Consider the following 23,491-nt stretch of genomic DNA (forward strand, 5'->3'; position numbering starts at 1 on the left):
TGTGGTGCCAGGACAACAACCTCTCCCTCAACGTGATCAAGACAAAGGAGATAATTGTGGACTACAGGAAAAAGAGGACCGAGCACGCCCCCATTCTCATTGACGGGGCTGCAGTGGAGCAGGTTGAGAGTTTCAAGTTCCCTGGTGTCCACATCACCAACAAACTAACATGGTCCAAGCAGACCAAGACAGTCATGAAGAGGGCACGACAAAACCTATTCCCCCTCAGGTGACTGAAAATGGCATGGGTCCTCAGATCCTCAAAAGGTTCTACAGCTGCACCATCGAGAGCATCCTGACTGGTTGCATCACTGCCTGGTATGACAACTGCTCGTGCCTCCGACCGCAAGGCACTACAGAGGGTACTGCGTATGGCCCAGTACATCACTGGGGCCACGCTTCCTGCCATCCAGAACCTCTCTACCAGGCTGTGTCAGATGAAGGCCCTGAAAATTGTCAAAGACTCCAGCCACCCAGTCATAGACTGTTCTCTCTGCTACCGCACAGCAAGCGGTACCAGAGTGCCAAGTCTAGGTCCAAAAGGCTTCTAAACAGCTTCTATCCCCAAGCCATAAGACTCATAAACACCTAATCAAATTGCTACCAGACTGTTTGCATTGCCCCCCCCCCCCCCCCCCCCCCTTCCCCCCTTTTTCACCGCTGCTACTCTCTGTTGATGTCATCTATGCATAGTCACTTTAATAACTCTACCTACATGTACATATTACCACAACTAACCGGTGCCCCCACTCATTGACTCTGTACCGGTACCCCCCTGTATATATAGTCTCTCTGTTGTTATTTTACTGCTGCTCTTTAATTACTTGTTACTTTAATTTCTTATTCTTATCTGTATTAGTTTTTTAAAACTGCATTGTTGGTTAGGGGCTCGTAAGTAAACATTTCACTGTAAGGTGAATTCTGTTGAATTCAGTGCAACATTCCAACATTCACTCAATGAACTCTGGGTTTTTACAAAGTGCAGGGCAAGCCATTCCATCAGATTGTGTTATCGGACAGCTTGATATACCTACTTACATTTTGGAAGCTAATAGATTGTATTTAGTTAAGAGATGAGACATAAAAAAGGCACTTCTCTTTTCCCGCTAGCACTGGCTTTGCTGATAAAAACTTTGTTGAGGGAAAATGTACTTAATACGATTGTGATGTTGTTGTCTCACCTAGCTATCTTAAGATGAATGTACTAATTGTAAGTCACTCTAGAGTGTCTGCTAAATGGCAAAAATGTAAAAATGTATAATAATTGTAATAAGAAGATACTATTAACAGGTACATATTATTGGTCACAGAATACATAGCAGAAGAAGAACTGCAGATTAAATAATGCTGTGATTGAAAATTGTACACCGGCAATCATGAGTCATGACCGCAGTAAAATTTCACGTGACCATTGAGTCACAGTAATCTCCTTTTATGCACTCTGGAGATGCTTTGGTAGTACCCAACTTGTTCACTTCAGGGGCTCTTTTGAGGGGTCTGAGTTCCTTTGGAGTGTTCACACTGCACAAAAAGTTAAGCGAACTGCACTGAGTTCACAAACATTGTCTGAAAGGGACCAAGTGTGAAAACACCCTTAGTTTTTATATGGTTTTCACTTGAGAGCTGACACGGTCACCCCTTCGGCAGCTCCTTGAGGGCTGATGAAGTGCATCAATCCCTCCATTGTCCAGCAGAGGACACTCTTACTCTGACCTGCCCTGTCCCCCGTGGACATCCTCACTGGCCAATTATATAAAGTACATACTGATTTAGTCACACTTGATAAAACATGAAATGTTAGGTTAATGATTATTAATCTGATTATGATCTTTCCACGGATTTTGCCTATTAATTTCTCCAAACAAGTCCTTTTGAATGGATTATTCCAACACAAGGCACTTCAGCTCTTTCATTCTACTCCATCGTTTCTACTCCATCCTATCTATCATAGTTAAAAGCCATTTTTCCATCCTTTCTATCATAGACATTTTTCCTTTGTCATGAATATTCAAGTAGACTTGTTCTGTCCTGTCCGTTCTCACTGGGCTGGGTCTCTATTGATCGCGTGGCAGAGAGAGTGGTTGTGGCCACAGAAAGCGATCCATCACAGTGCTGCCCGGGCCAGAGTGGAGAGATATCATAGCACTGAGGAGCCATTAGAACTGAAATAGATCTTTCTCTCTCTGCGATCGATCCAGGCTCATGGAGCAATGTGTCCCGATCGCCCTCACCTCATCACAGACCTGCCTTGCAAGTCATTGTCTGAAGTAACCAAGACAGACAAGCAGAATTCATTGATCACTAGATGGCTACTTTGAAGAAGTTTCTCTTCCCCATAGGAAAACGTTTAGTAAGTGAATTTGATGAGTCAGTCCAAGAGAGGTTATTATTATTTCTGAATGCAGAAATAATTCAGTATATGATGCCTAATTACTTTCATGTCACGTCTTAATAATCATAGATCTATACAGGATGTTAACATACAGTTGAAGTCAGAAGTTTACATACACCTTAGCCAAATACATTTAATCTCAGTTTTTCACAATTCCTGACATTTAATCCTAGTAAAAATTCCCTGTTTTAGGTCAGTTAGGATCACCACTTTATTTTATGAATGTGAAATGTCAGAATAATAGTAGAGAGAATGATTCATTTCAGCTCTTATTTCTTTCATCACATTCCCAGTGGGTCAGAAGTTTACATACACTCAATTAGTATTTGGTAGCATTGCCTTTAAATTGTTTAACTTGGGTCCAACATTTCGGGTAGCCTTCCACAAGCTTTTGTGGCCCATTCCTCCTGACAATTTTGGCCCATTCCTCCTGACAGAGCTGGTGTAACTGAGTCAGGTTTGTAGGCCTCCTTGCTCGCACACGCTTTTTCAGTTCTGCCCACAAATGTTCTACAGGATTGAGGTCAGGGCTTTGTGATGGCCACTTCAATACCTTGACTTTGTTGTCCTTAAGTAATTTTGCCACGACTTTGGAAGTATGTTTGGGGTCATTGTCCATTTGGAAGACTAATTTGCGACCAAGCTTTAACTTCCTGACTGATGTCTTGAGATGTTACTTCAATATTGCCTCATAATTTTCCTCCCTCATGATGCCATCTATTTTGTGAAGTGCACCAGTCCCTCCTGCAGCAAAGCACCCCTACAACATGATGCTGACACCCTGTGCTTCACGGTTGGGATGGTGTTCTTCGGCTTGCAAGCCTCCCCCTTTTTGCTCCAAACATAACGATGGTCATTATTGCCAAACAGTTCTATTTTTGTGTCATCAGACCAGAGGACATTTCTCCAAAAAGTATGATCTTTGTCCCCATGTGCAGTTGCAAACCGTAGTCTGGCTTTTTATGGCAGTTTTGGAGCAGTGGCTTCTTCCTTGCTGAGCGGCCTTTCAGGTTATGTCGATAGAGGACTCATTTTACTGTGGATATAGATACTTTTGTACCCGTTTCCTCCAGCATCTTCACAAGGTCCTTTGCTGTTGTTCCCGGGATTGATTTGCACATTTCGACCCAAAGTACGTTCATCTCTAGGCGCCGGAATGGATCTCCTTCCTGAGCGGTATGACGGCTGCGTGGTCCCATGGTGTTTATACTTGCATACTATTGTGTGTACAGATGAACGTGGTACCTTCAGGTGTTTGGAAATTGCTCCCAAGGATGAGCCAGACTTGTGGAGGTCTACAATTTTTTTTCTAAGGTCTTGGCTGATTTCTTTTTGATTTTCCCATGATGTCAAACAAAGAGGCACTGAGTTGGAAGGTAGGCCTTGAAATACATCCACGGGTTCACCAACAATTGACTCAAATTATGTCAATTAGCCTAACAGAAGCTTCAAAAGCCATGACATAATTTTCTGGAATTTTCCAAGCTGTTTAACGGCACAGTCAACTTAGTGTATGTCAACGTCTGACCCACTGGAATTGTGATACAGTGAAATAATCTGTCTGTAAACAATTGTTGGAAAAGTTATTGTGTCATGCTCAAAGTAGATGTCCTAACCGACTTGGCAAAACTATAGTTTGTTAACAAGAAATTTGTGGAGTGGTTGAAAAACGAGTTTTAATGACTCCAACCTAAGTGTATGTAAACTTCACCCCCATTTCTAGAGAGAGAGAGAGAGAGACAGAGTTCCACACGGTAGCCTGTAGCCTGAACAACAACACTCCTTTTCATCTGCTGTGTCAGCCATAATATCCTGCCCCTCTAATTAGACCGTATGAAAGGCCACAGTGTGTGGAGCATGTGCCAAGGGTGTGTATGTGTGTGTGCATGGGGCCGTGTGTGTAGCTCAGAGGTGCCTGTGGGACTCTGTAACACCACTTACAGCCCAGCGGGCTCAACACCACTCATGTCAAACTGTCAACAACACACAGAGCCACACATGAGCTAATTTCAAATGGCTGCTTTTACAACAGTCAGCTATGCAATGGCTGCATTGGAATACCTTTTATGTTTAAGAACACTCAGTAATTCAGGCAAAACAAATATGACCGACCGGCTCGATTCGGTCTTATATAGTAACTTTTGAAATTGTGTTTTTAACATTGGATAAAAGTAAAAAGGTTAGAAAATTGTATATCATACACTATAGTTGAGGAACAATGAGAAAGTAAATTTGCTTTAAAAGTTACTAAACTTGTATCCTCACTTTTGAGAAAATGGCCTTTGAATGTTTTGGGACCTACTGGAGAGCTCTTCTTTGTCTACACCCATTCAGCATCGTTCACACCCTCTTAAGCTTTAGCCCCACCCATTTCTTTAAGCGTTGATCCGAGCATTCTGTCCTTAAAACAGCAGTCAAGCACCCATGCTAACTGGCTAGTGTTGGCTAGCTTGCTAGCTACTTCCAGACACAAATGCGAGAACAGCTCACTCTGACCATTTTACTCACCCTAGCAGAGCTGGTTAGGCTGTTTTCTGTTATCCAGAGCGTTGGTGACCGCAACTGTGCTGCTGGCAACAATTGATGCTTTTTTGCCAATGTTTACTGACACCGGCCATATTCAACGGTTGTTGAGCATTCGTAAATTTGTCAGTTATTCTGCGCTCTCGCTCACTCAGACGAGAGTGCTCTGAATTCAGAGTAGATAGAGCGAACTTACCAGCTACGTCTATCAACAGTTGTTGCAGTGACATTCTATTGAAATGGTTACTTGCATAGTGGAGTCCTTTGTTAAGACATGTAGCTAGCTATCTAAACAATGAACCATAATCCCAACTCATGGTGTTACCACCCTGCATGAATCTGCAGGTAGCTACCCAACCAGGTTCAATGTTAGCTAGCTAACATTAGGCTATAACTAACAGTTCTAACTTCCGACAGAGATGGCCGCCTCGCTTCGCGTTCCTAGGAAACTATGCAGTATTTTGTTTTTTTCCGTGTTATTTATTACATTGGTATCCCAGGTAATCTTAGGTTTTATTACATACAGTTGGGAGGAACTACTGGATATAAGAGCAACGTCAACTCACCATCATTACGACCAGGAATATGACTTTCCCGAAGCGGATCCTGTGTTTTGCCCACCACCCGGGACAATGTATTGGATCCCAGCCGGCAAACCAATACAACGACGCCGTAAAAGGGGCAGACGAAGCGGTCTTCTGGTCAGGCTCCGGAGACAGTCACATCGCGCACCGCTCCCGAGCATACTACTCGCCAATGTCCAGTCTCTTGACAACAAGGTTGATGAAATCCGCGCAAGGGTAGCATTCCAGAGAGACATCAGAGACTGTAACGTTCTATGCTTCACGGAAACATGGCTCACTCGAGACACGCTATCGGAGTCGGTACAGCCAGCTGGCTTCTTCACGCATCGCGACGACAGAAACAAACATCTTAACATCTTATGATTAACGAGACGTGGTGTGATCATAACAACATACAGGAACTCAAGTCCTTCTGTTCACCTGACTTAGAATTCCTCACAATCAAATGTCGACCGCATTATCTACCAAGAGAATTCTCTTCGATTATAATCACAGCCGATTATATTCCCCCCCAAGCAGACACATAGATGGCCCTGAACAAACTTTATTTGACTCTATGTAAACTGGAAACCACATATCCTGAGGCTGCATTCATTGTAGCTGGGGATTTTAACAAGGCTAATCTGAAAATAAGAATCCCTAAATTCTATCAGCATATCGATTGTGCTACCAGGGCTGGTAAAACCCTGGATCATTGTTATTCTAACTTCCGCGAAGCATATAAGGCCCTTCCCCGCCCTCCTTTCGGAAAGGCTGACCACGACTCAATTTTGTTGCTTCCAGCTTATAAACAGAAACTAAAACAGGAAGCTCCCGCTCCCAGGTCTGTTCAACGCTGGTCCGACCAATCTGATTCCACGCTTCAAGTTTGCTTCGATCACGTGGATTGGGATATGTTCTGCATTGCGTCAAACAACAACATTGACGAATACGCTTATTCGGTGAGCGAGTTCATTAGCAAGTGCATTGGTGATGTCGTACCCACAGCAACTATTAAAACATTCCCCAACCAGAAACCGTGGATTGATGGCAGCATTCGCGCGAAACTGAAAGCGCGAACCACTGCTTTTAACCAGGGCAAGGTGACTGGAAACATGACCGAATACAAACAGTGTAGCTATTCCCTCCGCAAGGCAATCAAACAAGCTAAGCGTCAGTATAGAGACAAAGTAGAGTCGCAATTCAACGGCTCAGAGACGAGGTATGTGGCAGGGTCTACAGTCAATCACGGATTACAAGAAGAAAACCAGCCCCGTCGCGGACCAGGATGTCTTGCTCCCAGACAGACTAAACAACTTCTTTGCTCGCTTTGAGGACAATACAGTGCCACTGACACGGCCCGCTACCAAAACCTATGGACTCACCTTCATTGCAGCGGACGTGAGTAAAACATTTAAACGTGTTAACCCTCGCAAGACTGCAGGCCCAGACGGCATCCCCAGCCGCGTCCTCAGAGCATGCACAGACCAGCTGGCTGGTGTGTTTACGGATATTCAATCAATCCTTATCCTAGTCTGCTGTTCCCACATGCTTCAAGAGGGCCACCATTGTTCCTGTTCCCAAGAAAGCTAAGGTAACTGAGCTAAACGACTATCGCCCCGTAGCACTCACTTCCGTCATCATGAAGTGCTTTGAGAGACTAGTCAAGGACCATATCACCTCCACCCTACCTGACACCCTAGACCCACTCCAATTTGCTTACCGCCCCAATAGGTCCACAGATGACGCATTTGCAACCACACTGCACACAGCCCTAACCCATCTGGACAAGAGGAATACCTATGTGAGAATGCTGTTCATCGACTACAGCTCAGCTTTTAACACCATAACACCCTCCAAACTCGTCATCAAGCTCGAGACCCTGGGTCTCGACCCCGCCCTGTGCAACTGGGTACTGGACTTCCTGACGGGCGAGGGTAGGTAACAACATCTCCACCCCGCTGATCCTCAACACTGGGGCCCCACAAGGGTGCATTCTGAGCCCTCTCCTGTACTCCCTGTTCACCCACGACTGCGTGGCCATGCACGACTCCAACTCAATCATCAAGTTTTCAGACGACACTACAGTGGTAGGCTTGATTACCAACAACGACGAGACGGCGTACAGGGAGGAGGTGAGGGCCCTCGGAGTGTGGTGTCAGGAAAATAACCTCACACTCAACGTCAACAAAACAAAGGAGATGATTGTGGACTTCAGGAAACAGCAGAGGGAGCACCTCCCTATCCACATCGACCGGACAGTAGTGGAGAGGGTAGAAAGTTAAGTTCCTCGGTGTACACATCACGGACAAACTGAATTGGTCCACCCACACAGACAGCGTGGTGAAGAAGGCGCAGCAGCGCCTCTTCAACCTCAGGTGGCTGTAGAAATTCGATGCACAATCGAGAGCACCCTGTCGGGCTGTATCACCGCCTGGTACGGCAACTGCTCCGCCCAAAAACGTAAGGCTCTCCAGAGGGTAGTGAGGTCTGCACAACGCATCCCCGGGGGCAAACTACCCGCCCTCCAGGACACCTACACCACCCGATGTCACAGGAAGGCCATAAAGATCATCAAGGACAACAGCCACCCGAGCCACACCCCGCTATCATCCAGAAGGCGAGGTCAGTACAGGTGCATCAAAGCAGGAACCGAGAGACTGAAAAACAGCTTCTATCTCAAGGCCATCAGACTGTTAAACAGCCACCACTAACATTGAGTGGCTGCTGCCATACATGTAAAAAATGTATCACTAGCCACTTTAAACAATGCCACTTAATATAATGTTTACATACCCTACATTACTCATCTCATATGTGTATATACTGTACTCGATACCATCTACTGCATCTTGCCTATGCCGTTCCTTACCATCACTCATTCATATATCTTTATGTACATATTCTTTATCCCTTTACACTTGTGTGTATAAGGTAGTAGTTGTGGAATTGTTAGGTTAGATTACTCGTTGGTTTACTGCAACGTCAGAACTAGAACTAGAATTACTGCATTGTCAGAACTAGAAGCACAAGCATTTCGCTACACTCGCATTAACATCTTCTAACCATGTGTATGTGACAAATAAAATTTTATTTTATTTGACAAAGCAAATGACTGAGATACAAATAATATTACTACACAGATCATACACTAACGTTAGCTAGCGAGCCAGCCAGCTAACGTTAGCTAGCTAGCTAACAGTACACTTTAACTTGAAATGAAAACGACTTTCTGCCAGAATTAGAAATGTGCAATATCTGAAAATATAGCTAGCTAGACTACCTTACATGGCATAGACACTTGTCCCTGTCATGGATGACGTGGTTGCCCTTACTTAGTTTGAAGATGTAAACATGAAACAGGTGTTTTCTCCATGTCCTTAGCTATCATACTCTAATTCCACTGATTTCAAAACTCAGTCCTCCAGAAAGTGGAGAGCAACACTTTTGCAGTTCTACTATGCAATATGTTAAAAATAAAATGTGTTAGACAGGATTACCTACACATACTGACCAGCTCAAATAGACAAAAGCTTGCTACATGGCAGACCAATCCGAACTCATCTCTCAGCATGTCCAACCCACTCATTATCTCAGCCAATCATGGCTAGTGGGAAGGTTGCTGACTTCTGTGGCTAAACCAACTAGACTCGTAATTTAACAATTTTATTCGTATTTACTGATGGCATACAAGTTTGTTATTAAGGCACATGAAAGTTTACATGTTCCAGAAGGCATTTCTGCCCCAAAAAAATGCATTTCAAATGGCTCTCCTGTGAAGTACATTGCGTGCAGAATTATCAGGCAAGTGAGTATTCTGATCTTATCATTATTTCTATGCACATTTTCCAACTCCAAACCATATAAACTTCAATGCTTTTGGATTTAATAATTTTCAGGTGATATGTATTTGTGTAATGAGGGAGGGTGTGGTGAAAGTGAATAACACCTTATCAAGGTGTGCATAATTATTAGGCAGCTGCATTACCTCAGGTAAAATGGGCCAAAAAAGAGATTTCACTGACACTAAAATGCCTTTCAGACGGATGCAACACTCTTGAAATAGCTGAACTATTGAGGCGTGACCACCGGACAATCAAACGATTTGTTGCGAATAGTCAACTGGGGCGCAAAAAAACGCATGGAGAAGAAAAGGCGCAAATTAACTGCAAAATACTTGAGAATAATTAACCGTCAAGCTACCAGGAACCCATTATCCTCTAGTGCCACCATATTCCAGAACTGCAACCTACCTGGAGTGTCCAGAAGTACAAGGTGTCAAGTGCTCAGAGACATGGCCAAGGTCAAGAAGGCTGAAATACGACCACCACTGAATAAGATTCATAAGTTGAAGCGTCAAGATTGGGCAAAGAAAAACCTGAAGCCAGACTTTTCAAAGGTTTTATGGACCGATGAAATGAGAGTGACTCTTGATGGACCAGATGGATGGGACCGTGGCTGGATCAGTAATGGACAGAGGGCACCACTTCAAGTCAGGCGCCAGCAAGGTGGAGGAGGGTTACTGGTATGGCCTGCTATCATTAAGGATGTGGTAGTTGGACCTTTTCGGGTTGAAGATGACCTGAAACTCAACTCCCAAACCTACTGCCAGTTTGTTGAAGATTCTTTCTTCAAGGAAGATGTCCTCAGCATTCAAGAAGGCCATGATCTTTGTGCAGGACAATGCTCCATCATATGCATCCAAGTACTCCACTGCTTGGCCTGCCAGCAAGGGCCTCAAAGATGCCTGAATAATGACCTGGTCCCCTTCCTCACCTGACTTAAATCCTATTGAGGACTTGTTGGCCCTTCTCAAACGTGAGATTTACAGCGAGGGAAGACAATACACCTCTTTGAACAGCATTTGAGAGGCTGTGGTTGCTGCTTCAGTGAAAGTTGATTGTGAACAGATCAAGAAACTGACAGGCTCCATGGATGGAAGGCTCATGGCAGTTATTGAACAGAAGGGTGGCTAGTATATTTGTCACTGAATATTTTTGAAAGGCAAAAATGTTATTTAATTGTAATTTTTATTTTTATTTTTTTAAACATTTTATCCCCTTTTCTCCCCAATTTTCGTGGTATCCAATCGCTACTGATTACTATCTTGTCTCATCGCTACAACTCCCGTACGGGCTCGGGAGAGACGAAGGTCGAAAGCCATGCGTCCTCCGAAGCACAACCCAACCAAGCCGCACTGCTTCTTTAACACAGCGCGCCTCCAACCCGGAAGCCAGCCGCACCAATGTGTCGGAGGAAACACCATGCACCTGGCCCCCTTGGTTAGCACGCACTGCGCCCGGCCCGCCACAGGAGTCGCTGGAGCGCGATGAGACAAGGATATCCCTACCGGCCAAACCCTCCCTAACCCGGACGACGCTAGCCCAATTATGCGTCGCCCCACGGACCTCCCGGTCGCGGCCGGCTGCGTCAGAGCCTGGGCGCGAACCCAGAGACTCTGGATTTAATTGTAATTTTGTGTTACTTATTTGTTACACTTACTCTAAAAATTGAGAATAAACAAGTGAGTTGGGAGAAATTATTTTTGTAATTTCATTGCCTAATAATTCTGTACACTAATAGTTGCCTAATAATTGGGCACACTTATATATTCCCATGAGAAAGACAAAACTCACTTTTCCTTTGTTAAACATTCAGGTTTGGATTGACTGAGAGCATTGTGTTTGTTCAACAATAAAATGAATCCTGAGGAATACAATTTGCCTAATCATTCTGCACAGTGTAGTGACGCGCGACATTTCCTGAAACGAGTCACAAATGCACAATGTCAAATGAGACTGTAGTTATACAGTATAGATGGAATGGATCAATCTTATTTTGAATGACATGTATGTGGCTCATCCAACATGACATCGCGCCAGGTTGTGGTTTGGCACTTTTTAATAGGAATCACCCCAAAAAGATCAGTCATTTATTTTACAAACAGTTTACTGTTGCTTTAAACTGTGGCATCTGTCAGCACTACTCTGCTCAATGGATGCAGCAAGTCACCCACCCCACCCTACATTTTTATTTAACCAGGTAAGGTGACTGAGAACACATTCTCATTTACAGCAACAACCTGGGGAATAGTTACAGGGGAGAGGAAAGAGAAAATTGTAAGCTCGGGATGATTAGGTGACTATGAGGGACAGCTTGGGAATTTAGCCAGGACACCGGGGTTAACACCCCTACTCTTACAATAAGTGCCATGGGATCTTTAGTGACCACAGAGAGTCAGGACACTCGTTTTAACATCCCATCCAAAAGACAGCACCCTACCAAGGGCAGTGTCCCCAATGACTGCCCTGGGATATTTCTTTAGACCTGAGGAAAGAGTGCCTCCTACTGGCCCTCCAACACCACTTCAGCAGAATCTGGTCTCCCATCTAGAGACCGACCAGGACCAACCCTGCTTAGCTTCCGAAGCAAGCCAGCACTGGGATGCAGGGTGGTATGCTGCTGGCTATGCAGCTAGTGAAATGCAGTTAGTGAAATATGAAAGTGTAATGAAAATGAAATGGCCAATTGGCTTCTCAGCACAATTACCGTTTGAATATTTACTCATTTCAATTATTTAAATATCCCCCCACTCTCCAAATAACCAAGCATATACAGTATGCACACCTTGTTCTATCAGGCCACTGCTAAATTATTTAAAGGTAGGCCTATACTGCAGCTATAGGCAGTGTATTCATCAGGATACAGGGCCAATATTTTGGAATAATTAACCAACCTCACTCTTCAAAGGGCAATGCTGAGTCTTACTTTACCACTTCATGCTGGGGTCCAGAGAGGAAGTTTAAAGAGACAGAGCTCCCTGTGTGAAGTGTTTTAAAGAGACCCCTCTGTTGGGTTGGGGAGGGGGTAAAAATGCAATATCAAAAATTGGGTGGGGGGGGGGGGGGGGGGGGGGGGGGGGGGGGGCGGTCATGTCCCCCAGTGAAAGTTGAGCCCGTGCGTCTATGTATCAACTATTTGACTCTTTAAACCTGGAGAATATAAAAAGTTGTTGGCTAAAGGATTCAATGATGCAATGGTCCCAGCAGGCCTGCCCTGGTTAGCCTAGTGCTGGAAGTTTGTTTGTGAACCCAAGTGATTGATATTGTTTGGCCTGCCTCTTAACACATTAAACGTCTCCACAGGGAAAAGTGGATTTCTTTTAAAAGGGATAGAAATGATGAATGCAGGTCCCGGACCTGATATAAAGGCGCTGTACACACAAAGCTGCTCGTTTCTTTAGCATCCGCTTCTCTACAGCTCAGGCCTATGCTGATTTATTCCTCAAGGGCAGAGTTGAGTGGTCAGAAATCCCGCTCATCGGTAATGGAGCGATGCTTGTGCACCACTCCAGCGCTCCATGTTCTTTCCAAATGCTCTGCTAAAAACCGTTCCGCATTCACAAAAACAAACTGTCACTCCAAATTCGCTAAAATCACAATTTAACCAACACCCATCTATTTTTGGGACTATCTGGACCTACCATTTGGTTTTAAAGTATTGAAAACAAACTACATGGTTTGAGTGAAAAGTACTTAAATAAACATGAAAAGGTGAATGTAAGAAGCGCTTATCATTTCAAATAAACTACATGTCATATTAAACAGCATATAAACACAATAGGTCAGGAGCCAGACAGGGAGCCTAAAAAGCAACGAAAATGAATGATTTATTCTATATTATTTCAATTATGTCAAGGCTTAAGCCTAAAAAGAAATACATTGTAAAGCATTTGTGAGTGCGACACAGTAGGCTGGCAGGGACATACAACTTTCAGCATTTAAACCACCTTTTGTTGTATTATAGTCTATAAATTGCGCATATAGGCTGTTGCTTACTTATAATTAAATGCAAATTAAACAAAAATGCCTTATGTTCAGTCTACAATGCCTTGGAATTCAATTTTAGAAACACAAGTTTGGCCAGTCTGTGTCTTCAGGCTCATGTGATGGTGCCTGGAGAGCAGGCCAGCAGCCTTGCAGAGCCACTGAGGATGATAAACACCCTTTTGGCCACTTTTGCCAGGCTGGGCAGAGATGCCGAGTAGTTTTTTTATTTTTCTATAGGTAGTCCTAATGGTTTTTAGGCAAAATAACCCAATCGAAACGAATATGACAAAGAACAAAAATGAATTAAACTTTTAAGAGATCCGATTTTTTTGTTTATAAATACTTTGCTACAATGACACACTTACATGCTGACCACAACGCTTGTGCGTTTGCGTCCACGTGCGTCATCACGTGCATGTTGATTTTGTCCACCCATACCAGACACAATCAGGACAAGCAGGTTGAAATATCAAAACGAACTCTGAAAGAACTATATTAATTTGGGGACAGGTCAAAAAGCATTAAACATTTATGGCAATTTAGCTAGATAGCTTGCTGTTGCTAGATAATTTGTCCTGGGATATAAACATTGGGTTGTTATTTTACCTGAAATGCACAAGGTCCTCTACTCTGACAATTAATCCACAGATAAAATGGTAAACCGAGTTTGTTTCTAGTAATCTCTCCTCCTTCAGGCTTCTTCTTCTTTTTTGGATTTTATATGGCAGTTGGCAACCAACTTTAAAGTGCATTACCACCACCAACTGGTCTGGAGTGTGGACCCCAGTTCATCTTTCAATCACCCACGTGGGTAAATGCTCCTAAAAACCAATGAGGGGATGGGAGAGGCGGGACTTGCAGCGCGTCAAGCATCACAAATAGAACCAACTTCTATTTTATCACCTGGCTACGCAGACACTTGCGAACAGTGCGGGTGCAATGATTGAATAACATGTATGTGTACATTTACTTTGCAACGCGAGCTGTGGTCAGCATGTGATTTATCTACCCACCACTTTCCTTTCTGTTAGCATGTGATTTATCTATCTACCACTTCTCTTTCTGTTAGCATGTGAGTTATCTACCCACCTCGTTCCTTTCAGCACATAGCACATAGTAAGTAGGACTACACCAGCATGCTTACAGGATTTCTTGAACTGCACTGTTGGTTAAGGGCTTGTAAGTAAGCATTTCAAGGTAAGGTCTACACCTGTTGTATTTGGAGCATGTGACAAATACAATTTGATTTTGATTTGATACGTGTCTTTTCAGATTATTTTTCAGAATTATTATTTAGTTGTGGACACTGTCACCGCACTCCCTTTCTTGCGCTTAGTCCTGCTCATCTTTTTTAGTCACTTTGAATTTTCATTTGTGTGTTTTTATTATTTTCTTTATGAAAATATTTTGCGAACTCCATGACAGTAGCTAATGCAAGGGGCTATAGCAACACACAAGTGCATGCTGGGACAGGAATGCACTGAGCTCATGAAGTGTGCGCTACTGGAGCGAAATTGGAGCGGGCGTGAAGGCCAACGCTCTAGCCTTTGGGAATCTCGTGCCATGCTCCAGTCAAATTGGGCACACTCCGCTCCATCTCTGCTCCGCTCACATACTTTGCTCAAGAGCAAATGACCTGCTTGCCTGCTGAAACTGGAGCCCAATCTGCCTCAGCCCTCCCTGCCTCCCTCTATCTTCTCCACACAGCCAGACCAGATTGGAGATACATTATTGAATGCACGTGGCCTTATTTACACATGAACAGATTGCCAGTCTGAAGGAGGAGACAGGATGCTCCATTACAACAGTGGATGTACTGTAATAAGACCGTCTATGCAGTGTGTTCACACTATACTTGTTTAATAAGGTATTCATTGATCAATGCGTGTTGTTGAGATAATTGCGTTATTCTAACCTTGAAGTTTAAGGTGTCTGGCTCACCACTTAGTTTTGAAGTTCAACTCTATATTTTGTAAAATGTACTGTATTTCTTTTTCGTTCTTGTTGTGTTATGTTGTTCTGCTAGAGGGTGATATCAGTGTAGTGAATCAATTGCCGTGCGAGTCTGAAGGAGAGGTTGGTTATCACTGAGGGATCTGTGCTTCTTTGTGCTTCAAGACAAAAGAGCAGCCAGTCAGAGGACCTTTGGGGCTCCAGCCCTGTTGCTTCTGCTGTGATAGCACGCTCTGTCTGTCACTCTCTCTCTCTCTCACACACACACGCACACGCGCACGCGCACGCGCACACACACACACACACACACACACACACACACACACACACACACACACACACACACACACTGCTTAGATTAATAAAATTGTCTGAAAAGCAGACGGGGACCAGAACTTCCCAAAAGTCTTGTAGTGCTGCTGAATTGATAAAAAAACAGAGGAAGTTTCAGCAGTCTGTTCTGTGCTGTAGTGCCAGACAGAGATCATTACTCACACTGGCTTTACAGTTTACACTGTAAAATGTTTACAGACATAGTGCCGCACATTACTGTTAGTGTAGCTCAGCCGTCAATTAAAGAAAATGAGAAATTATTGGGAAAACTCGGAATCAACAACATATAGTGCCTTCAGAAACTATTCACACCCCTTGACTTTTTCCACATTTTGTTACAGCCTGAATTTAAAATGGATTACATTTCGTTTTTTTGTCACTGGCCTACACACAATATCCCACAATTTCAAAGTGGAATTATGTTTTAGATATTTTTACAAATTAATTCAAAATGAAAAGCGGAAATCTCTTGAGTCAATAAGTATTCAACTCCTTTGTTATGCGAGCATAAATAAGTTCAGGAGTACAAATGTGCTTAACAAGTCACATGTAATAAGTTGCATGGACCCACTCTGTGTGCAATAAGAGCAGACATTGAATATCCCTTTGAGCATGGTGCAGTTATTAATTACACTTTGGATGGTGTATCAATACACCCAGTCACTACAAAGATATAGGCGTCCTTCCTACCTCAGTTGCCGGAGATGAAGGAAACCGCTGGGGGATTTCACCATGAGGCCAATGGTGACTTTAACACAGTTAAAGAGTTTAATGGCTGTGATAGGAGAAAACTTAGGATGGATCAACAACATTGTATATAGTTACTCCGCAATACTAACCTAATTTACAGAGGGAGAAGACGGAAACCTGTACAGAATGAAACATATTCCAGAACATGCATCCCGTTTGCAACAAGGCACTAAAGTAATTCTGCAAAAAATGTGGCAAAGCAATTCACTTTTTGTCCTGAATACAAAGTGTTATGTTTGGTGAAAATCCAATACAACACATCACTGAGTACAACTCTCCATATTTTCTTTTTTTCTTTTTTTTTTTATCCCATTTTCTCCACAATTTTTCGTGGTGTCCAATCGCTAGTAATTACTACCTTGTCTCATCGCTACAACTCCCGTACGGGCTCGGGAGAGACGAAGGTCGAAAGCCATGCGTCCTCCGAAGCACAACCCAACCAGCCGTACTGCTTCTTAACACAGCGCGCCTCCAACCCAGAAGCCAGCCGCACCAATGTGTCGGAGGAAACACCGTGTACCTGGCCCCCTTGGCTGGCGCGCACTGCGCCCGGCCCGCCACAGGAGTCGCTGGAGCGCGATGAGACAAGGATATCCCTACCGGCCAAACCCTCCCTACCCCGGACGACGCTATGCCAATTGTGCGTCGCCCCACGGACCTCCCGGTCGCGGCCGGCTGCGACAGAGCCTGGGCGCGGACCCAGAGACTCTGGTGGCGCAGTTAGCACTGCGATGCAGTGCCCTAGACCACTGCGCCACCCGGGAGGCCCATAACTCTCCATATTGTCAAGCCAATTGGTGGCTGTATCATGTTATGGGTATTCTTGTAATCCTTAAAGACGGGGGAGTTTTTCAGGATAAAAAATTAACAAAATAGAGCTAATCACAGACAAAAAAAAACTGGTTCAGTCTGCTTTCCACCAGACACTGGGAGATTAATTCTTCTTTCAGCAGGACAATAACCTAAAACACAAGGCCAAATCTACACTGGAGTTACTTTCCAAGAAAACAGCGAATGTTCTTGCGTGGCCGAGTTACAGTTTGAAAATCTATGGCAAGACCTGAGAATGGTTGCCTGGCAATGATCAACAACCAATTTGACAGTGCTTGAAGAATTTTGAAAATAATAATGTGCAAATGTTGCACAAGCTCTTAGAGACTTACCCAGAAAGACTCACAGCTTTAATTGCTGCCAAAGGGGCTTCTACATAAGTATTGACTCAGGGGTCTGAATACTTATGTAAATTAGATATTTACGTATTTCTTATTCAAACATTTCTAAAAACAGGTTTTCACTTTGTCTCTGTGGGTTATTGTGTGTAGAAGTGTGAGAGAGAACAATCTATGTCATCAATTTTGAATTCAGGCTGTAACACAACAAAATGTGGAATAAGTCGAGGGGCATGAAAACTTTCTGAAGGCACTGTGCGTTATTGGAGAAAACAGATGGTGTAACTGCATCTAATTGATTATATTTGTTGATCAGTTACATTGATGCATTAAGTGCCTATCCATCCAATTACAATGAGTGCTCTACAGTTATAGCGTTGGACCTCACTGGCCCTAAGGGGAAAATGGTTCATGATGGAATTAGTTCCAGTCAGATAGAATCTTATTCCAAACAGAAAAGGTCTCTGTGTCTCTGTGTGTCCAATCCTACATTCACTTACAATGATTGCTTTTTGAATTCTGTCTTTAGCACATTTAAAAATGAAGTGTTCTATATTGTCCAAAACTTGATTGTTGCTTGTATATAATGATCCAAGTTATGTTTTTGACTCTCTTCTTGTGGTATCAATGATCCTGCTTTGCCAGTGAGTCAAGTGGAACTGTCTACCAGAGGAGGTGGCTACTCTTGCCAAATATTTACTGCAGTTAATCAATGAAACCAATCACTATAGTGATACAGAGACACAGTGCTACAGGCTTTAACACTGGCTGGTATCAGCTCTAAACAGCCCTCCTGTATTACTAGGGTTGTACTATAGCAGGGTTCCCCAACTGAATTTGGCCTGCAGTGATTTTACTTCATCCCCCCACCCCAAAAGTGGTCACACAAAAATAAAATAATAATATAAACAAATGTTTATAACATTTGTAGGGGGGCGTATAAGACTGTAAAAACAACAGCAAATCAGTTCCAAGTCATTTTAATTTGGTAAAACTGTTCCAATGTATTCCTGCACATAATAGAGAGATATACTGTAGATGTGATCGTATATACAAATGTAAGCAAGGTTTGAAATGATTATGTTTTAGTCAAATATTATATCTGTTTGGCCTTCTTGCGGTCAATTTCAAGTCTACAAATGATTAAATCTGGTCCCCTGACCATCCATCTGCTCAAGAAAAAATCATCCTTAGGCTGAATCTCCTTGATGATCCCTGTACTATAGTATACATTTTAAGGGAAGTTACTGTATGTTGAGTGAGTAGTAATAGTAAGTAAGTAGTAAGAGAGAGTGGTACTTCTTCTTTTCTAGCTTTGACTCATATCTTGTAACTTGGAGCTCTTGGAACAGTTGACATCCTGGAGCTGGTGTGTGGTGTCTCTTTGTGAGAAGAGTAATGATCTGTTTGGCCTTATCAGTACAGCCACCAGCACTGGGTTGTTTGACCAGCTGCCTCAGAGAGGGAGAGAGACAGAGAGAGAGAGGGAGGGAGGGAGGGAGAGAGAGAGAGAAGAGAGAAGAGTAAAAAACAAGTTCCCGGTAGATTGTGAAGATAAATAGCTGCATCATGTTTCTCACAACGTTGAACTTCTTGTTTTCTGTCATCTATGACATTACCTCCAATGACACTCCTTTTCTGTCCTCAACTACCTTGTATAAATAGTACTCTCATTATTTCTACCCATAAGCAAATTATGTCACTCACCCCCCTGTTTGTTAAGGAGGCATGAGAGGGGACGAGGGAGGGAGAGAGGGAGGGGCAGTGGAGCTGAGTGGACAGCCACACGCACTCCCTCTCTAACACACACAGTCAGCGTGAGGGAGTGAGTGACAGAGGTAGAGGCTCCATTCAGTGCCGAGTTGACTTACTCACTGTTGGTCTACTTCCCGCCCCATTAGCTGGCATGCCGCAGAGAAAGAGGAGTTTCACTTTTGGAGCGTATGGAGGGTAAGAGGGAATACGGTTCTCATTTACCGAGCTGAGCTGCTCAAACTACCTCTGCACAGCACATTTTACTGTGTGTGTGTGTGTGTGTGTGTGTGTGTGTGTGTGTGTGTGTGTGTGTGTGTGTGTGTGTGTGTGTGTGTGTGTGTGTGTGTGTGTGTGTGGGGGGGGCATGTGTCAGCCTGCCTGCTTTTCACCAAGGGATGTGATTTCTGCTTGAATAGATTATTAGTCTTTCCTCTGTGCTTGTTAAAAAACATTCCGTGCTCCCATGTACATTACAATGCAGTTGACCCTGGTTGTGCATTATTTAACATCAGCTATGACAGACAGACTCAACACCAGCTAAACCCTGATTTCCTGACTGACTGATAGTCCCAGGAAGCTTGGCAGGGTGCAGCATGGTGAGGAGGGAGAGAACAGTGTTTCACTGGAAGCTGCACAGACAGGAACTCTGATAGAATAAGACAGTGTAAAGAACATCGTAGAGGGAGGCAGGCCCATGAGAGCTGAGGGTATGATTGAGTTTGGATTGAATTAGAGTAGACAGTGTGGCTCACTTTGCAGTTAAACACACACACACACACACATACACACACACGGACAGGTTGTTAACTGTAAACAAATCAGAGTGTATTTACTCAATCTATCAAGCGATCTTGATTTGATTGACTCTCTTTATGCAAAAAGTTGCCTCACTTACAGACAAGCAGAGTCTATATGCAGTTTGTGTGTCGACATGTGTGTTTCTGAAGTCTTCTATGTCTCTGTGTTGTACTGTACAGTATCCTAGAATTCCCAATAGCAGCTAAGTGTAGATAGAGCTCTCAGGTGGCTGTAGTCTCCCCTCTGACTATTCTGGATACTCCCCTATCGACAGAGACTATGTAGGAATTTACACCACATCCAACAGGTGCTCTATGGTATGTATGAATAGCTTCTCTCAAGGACAAGTTGTGGGTGTGTGTCATTCAGTCTGGGCAACCCTGAGGAGTAGAGATTATTCCACTTGCTTGTCGAAAACAGATTGGAAAGAATTAGGAGGATTTTAACTGTAGATCTGTTTGCTATGACAGGAAAACGACTTGGCATAGTTCTTTTTGGTATTGGCCTTGCACTTTGTACTTTTGGCATTTAGATAGGTCTGTCTGATTTCCCACATCACCAGGTGGCATCATCCTGGCGCTTGCATCCCATTTGGTATTCACTGTGAGGAATTAAACTATTCTGTTGTCTACAGAGTGGTATTTCCGTGACTCGACTTTGTCTAATTTAAATGTCAGAAGAGCAGCTTCTCAACTCAAAACCAGGGCTTCCAACACCAGTTGTCACATCATCCTGTAGAGGTTTTTAGTTTCAACCTCATGTAAGATATTTCTTGAGGTACATTTCATGGCTACTGATATTGATATGCTATCCTTTCAGAATGTACCAGTCTGTTCACAATCCAATGGATTTAGAGTGGAGCCAGCACCAGGATTCCCCATTCTAAACTACGTTTATGGCATTGGGAAGAAATCTACAGTTGAAGTCGGAAGTTTACACACACTTAGGTTGGAGTCATTAAAACTCGTTTTTCGAACACTCTACAAATGTCTTATTAACAAACTATATTTTTGCCAAGTCGGTTAGGACATCTACTTTGCATGACACAAGTCATTTTTCCAACAATTGTGTACAGGGAGATTATTTCACTTATAATTCACTGTATCACAATTCCAGTGGGTCAGAAGTTTACATACACTAAGTTGACTGGGAAAATTCCAGAAAATGATGTCATGGCTTTAGAAGCTTTTGATAGGCAAATTTACATAATTTGAGTCAATTGGAGGTGTACCTGTGGATGTATTTCAAGGCCTACCTTCAAACTCAGTGCCTCTTTGCTTGACATCATGGGAAAATCAAAAGAAATCAGCCAAGACCTCAGAAACAAATTGTAGACCTCCACAACTCTGGTTCATCCTTGGGAGTAATTTCCAAATGCCTGAAGGTACCACATTCATCTGTACAAACTATAGTACGCAAGTATAAACACCATGGGACCATGCAGCCGTCATACCGCTCAGGAAGGAGATGCATTCTGTCTCCTAGAAATGAAGGTACTTTGGTGCGAAAAGTGCGAATCAATCCCAGAACAACAGCAAAGGACCCTGTGAAGATGCTAGTATAAAAGTATCTATATCCACAGTAAAACGAGTCCAATATCGACATAACCTGAAAGGCCACTCAGCAAGGAAGAAGCCACTTCTCCAAAACCGCCATAACAAATGGGGACAAAGCTCATACTTTTTGGAGAAATGTCCTCTGGTCTGATGAAACAAAAATAGAACTGTTTGGCCAATAATGACCATCGTTATGTTTGGAGGAAAAAGGGGAACGCTTGCAAGCCGAAGAACACCATCCCAACCATGAAGCACGGGGGTGGCAGCATCATGTTGTGGGGGTGCTTTGCTGCAGGAAGGACTGGTGTACTTCACAAAATAGATGGCATCATGAGGGAGGAAAATGATGTGGATATATTGAAGCAACATCTCAAGACATCAGTCAGGAAGTTAAAGCTTGGTCGCAAATGGGTCTTCCAAATGGACAATGACCCCAAGCATACTTCCAAAGTTGTGGCAAAATGGCTTAAGGACAACAAAGTCAAGGTATTGGAGTGGCCATCACAAAGCCCTGACCTCAATCCTATTGAAAATTTGTGGGCAGAACTGAAAAAGCATGAGCGAGGAGGCCTACAAACCTGACTCAGTTACACCAGCTGTCAGGAGGAATGGGCCAAAATTCACCCAACTTATTGTGGGAAGCTTGTGGAAGGCTATGCGAAACGTTTGACCCAAGTTAAACAATTTAAAGGCAATGCTACCAAATACTAATTGAGTGCATGTAAACTTCTGACTCACTGGGATTGTGATGAAAAAAATAAAAGCTGAAATAATTCTCTCTACTATTATTCTGACATTTCACATTCATAAAATAAAGTGGTGATCCTAACTGACCTAAGACAGGTAATTTTTATTAGGATTAAATGTCAGGAATTGTGAAAAACCGAGTTTTTAAAAGTATTTGGCTAATGTGTATGTAAACTTCTGACTTCAACTGTACATGACACAGTATACATTACAATACCTCTATGTGTTGAGTTCCTTTCTGCCTAGCTGCAAGAATTAATGGGGGTGTGGTTTTGGGGGTCACAGTTGAGGCTGTTCTGAGATGATCTTACCAGACGTGTGAATGTAATGCTGATGTTCTTAGTAAAAACCCATAAACGTTCATCGGTCTTCTGCTGTCCTTCCTACTATTTGAGAGATGTTATATGTATATTCTGTGGTGTTGCATTAGTCAGTCCTTCTCAGTTCCTCTTTTTTAAGGGGTTTCTTTAGGCCTGTTTTCTCCATGCAGGGGATTTTGTGTAGACTAGACACGGGTTATGGTTTGGTTTCCCCCGATCAAGCCAGCCCAATACATGCTGAGCCATGGTGAGCGTCAGTCATATCCTAAATGAGAGACAGTTACATTTGTTGTCTCTCTGTACTCTCCTCCATGTTGTCGTCTCCTCCATTGTCTCAACCTCAAGCCCACATCTCACAGGCCCCTTCCTCATACAGTCTTAATGGGACTCATGAAATAAACAGTGAAGTATGTCTTTGTCCCAGATCAGAACACTCTCCCCCCACTGGGCACAGACGTCAATTCATAATCTATTCCACGTTGGTTCAACATCATTTCATTGAAATGAACAGAAGAGGACGTGGAAACAACATTTAAATTACGTGGAAACAACATTGATTCAACCAGTGTGTGCCCAGTGCGTCATCTTCCCCATGGCCCATGGCCCAAGATCACAGAACCACAGACAGAGAGGCTGCATGCGCTCACTGTGGATTTTTACTCTCCTGTTCTCTTGTCTACAGTGCAATGTAAAGCACTGAGGGAAAAAAGAGAAGGATTAGTGTGTGTAGACCAGGGTTCTCCAACTGGTGGTCTTATGAATTTTCCTTGTTGGATATAAACGACTGTAAAAACACCAGAAAA

The 23,491-nt window shown here is 43.3% G+C and overlaps 1 protein-coding gene across 10 annotated transcripts in view; it reads left to right on the plus strand.

Annotated features, from left to right (window-relative positions):
• Window positions 1-23,491, plus strand: part of rap1gapa (RAP1 GTPase activating protein a) — a 127,238-nt gene that overhangs the window by 16,435 nt on the left and 87,312 nt on the right. For 5 of the 10 annotated variants that reach the window (XM_055931533.1, XM_055931536.1, XM_055931539.1 and 2 more), the window contains exon 1: window positions 19,328-19,462. The exons of 2 other annotated variants lie outside the window; for them this stretch is intronic. In XM_055931533.1, coding sequence (XP_055787508.1) covers window positions 19,419-19,462 — 44 coding nt within the window. In that variant the 5' untranslated portion in view covers window positions 19,328-19,418. Of the gene's footprint in view, window positions 1-19,326; window positions 19,463-23,491 lie in introns of those variants that run through there. 3 more of the 10 variants (XM_055931532.1, XM_055931534.1, XM_055931545.1) reach the window with 1 other exon arrangement.

Source organism: Salvelinus fontinalis, chromosome 8 (genome assembly GCF_029448725.1).
Source record: "Salvelinus fontinalis isolate EN_2023a chromosome 8, ASM2944872v1, whole genome shotgun sequence".
NCBI classification, from domain to species: domain Eukaryota; kingdom Metazoa; phylum Chordata; class Actinopteri; order Salmoniformes; family Salmonidae; genus Salvelinus; species Salvelinus fontinalis.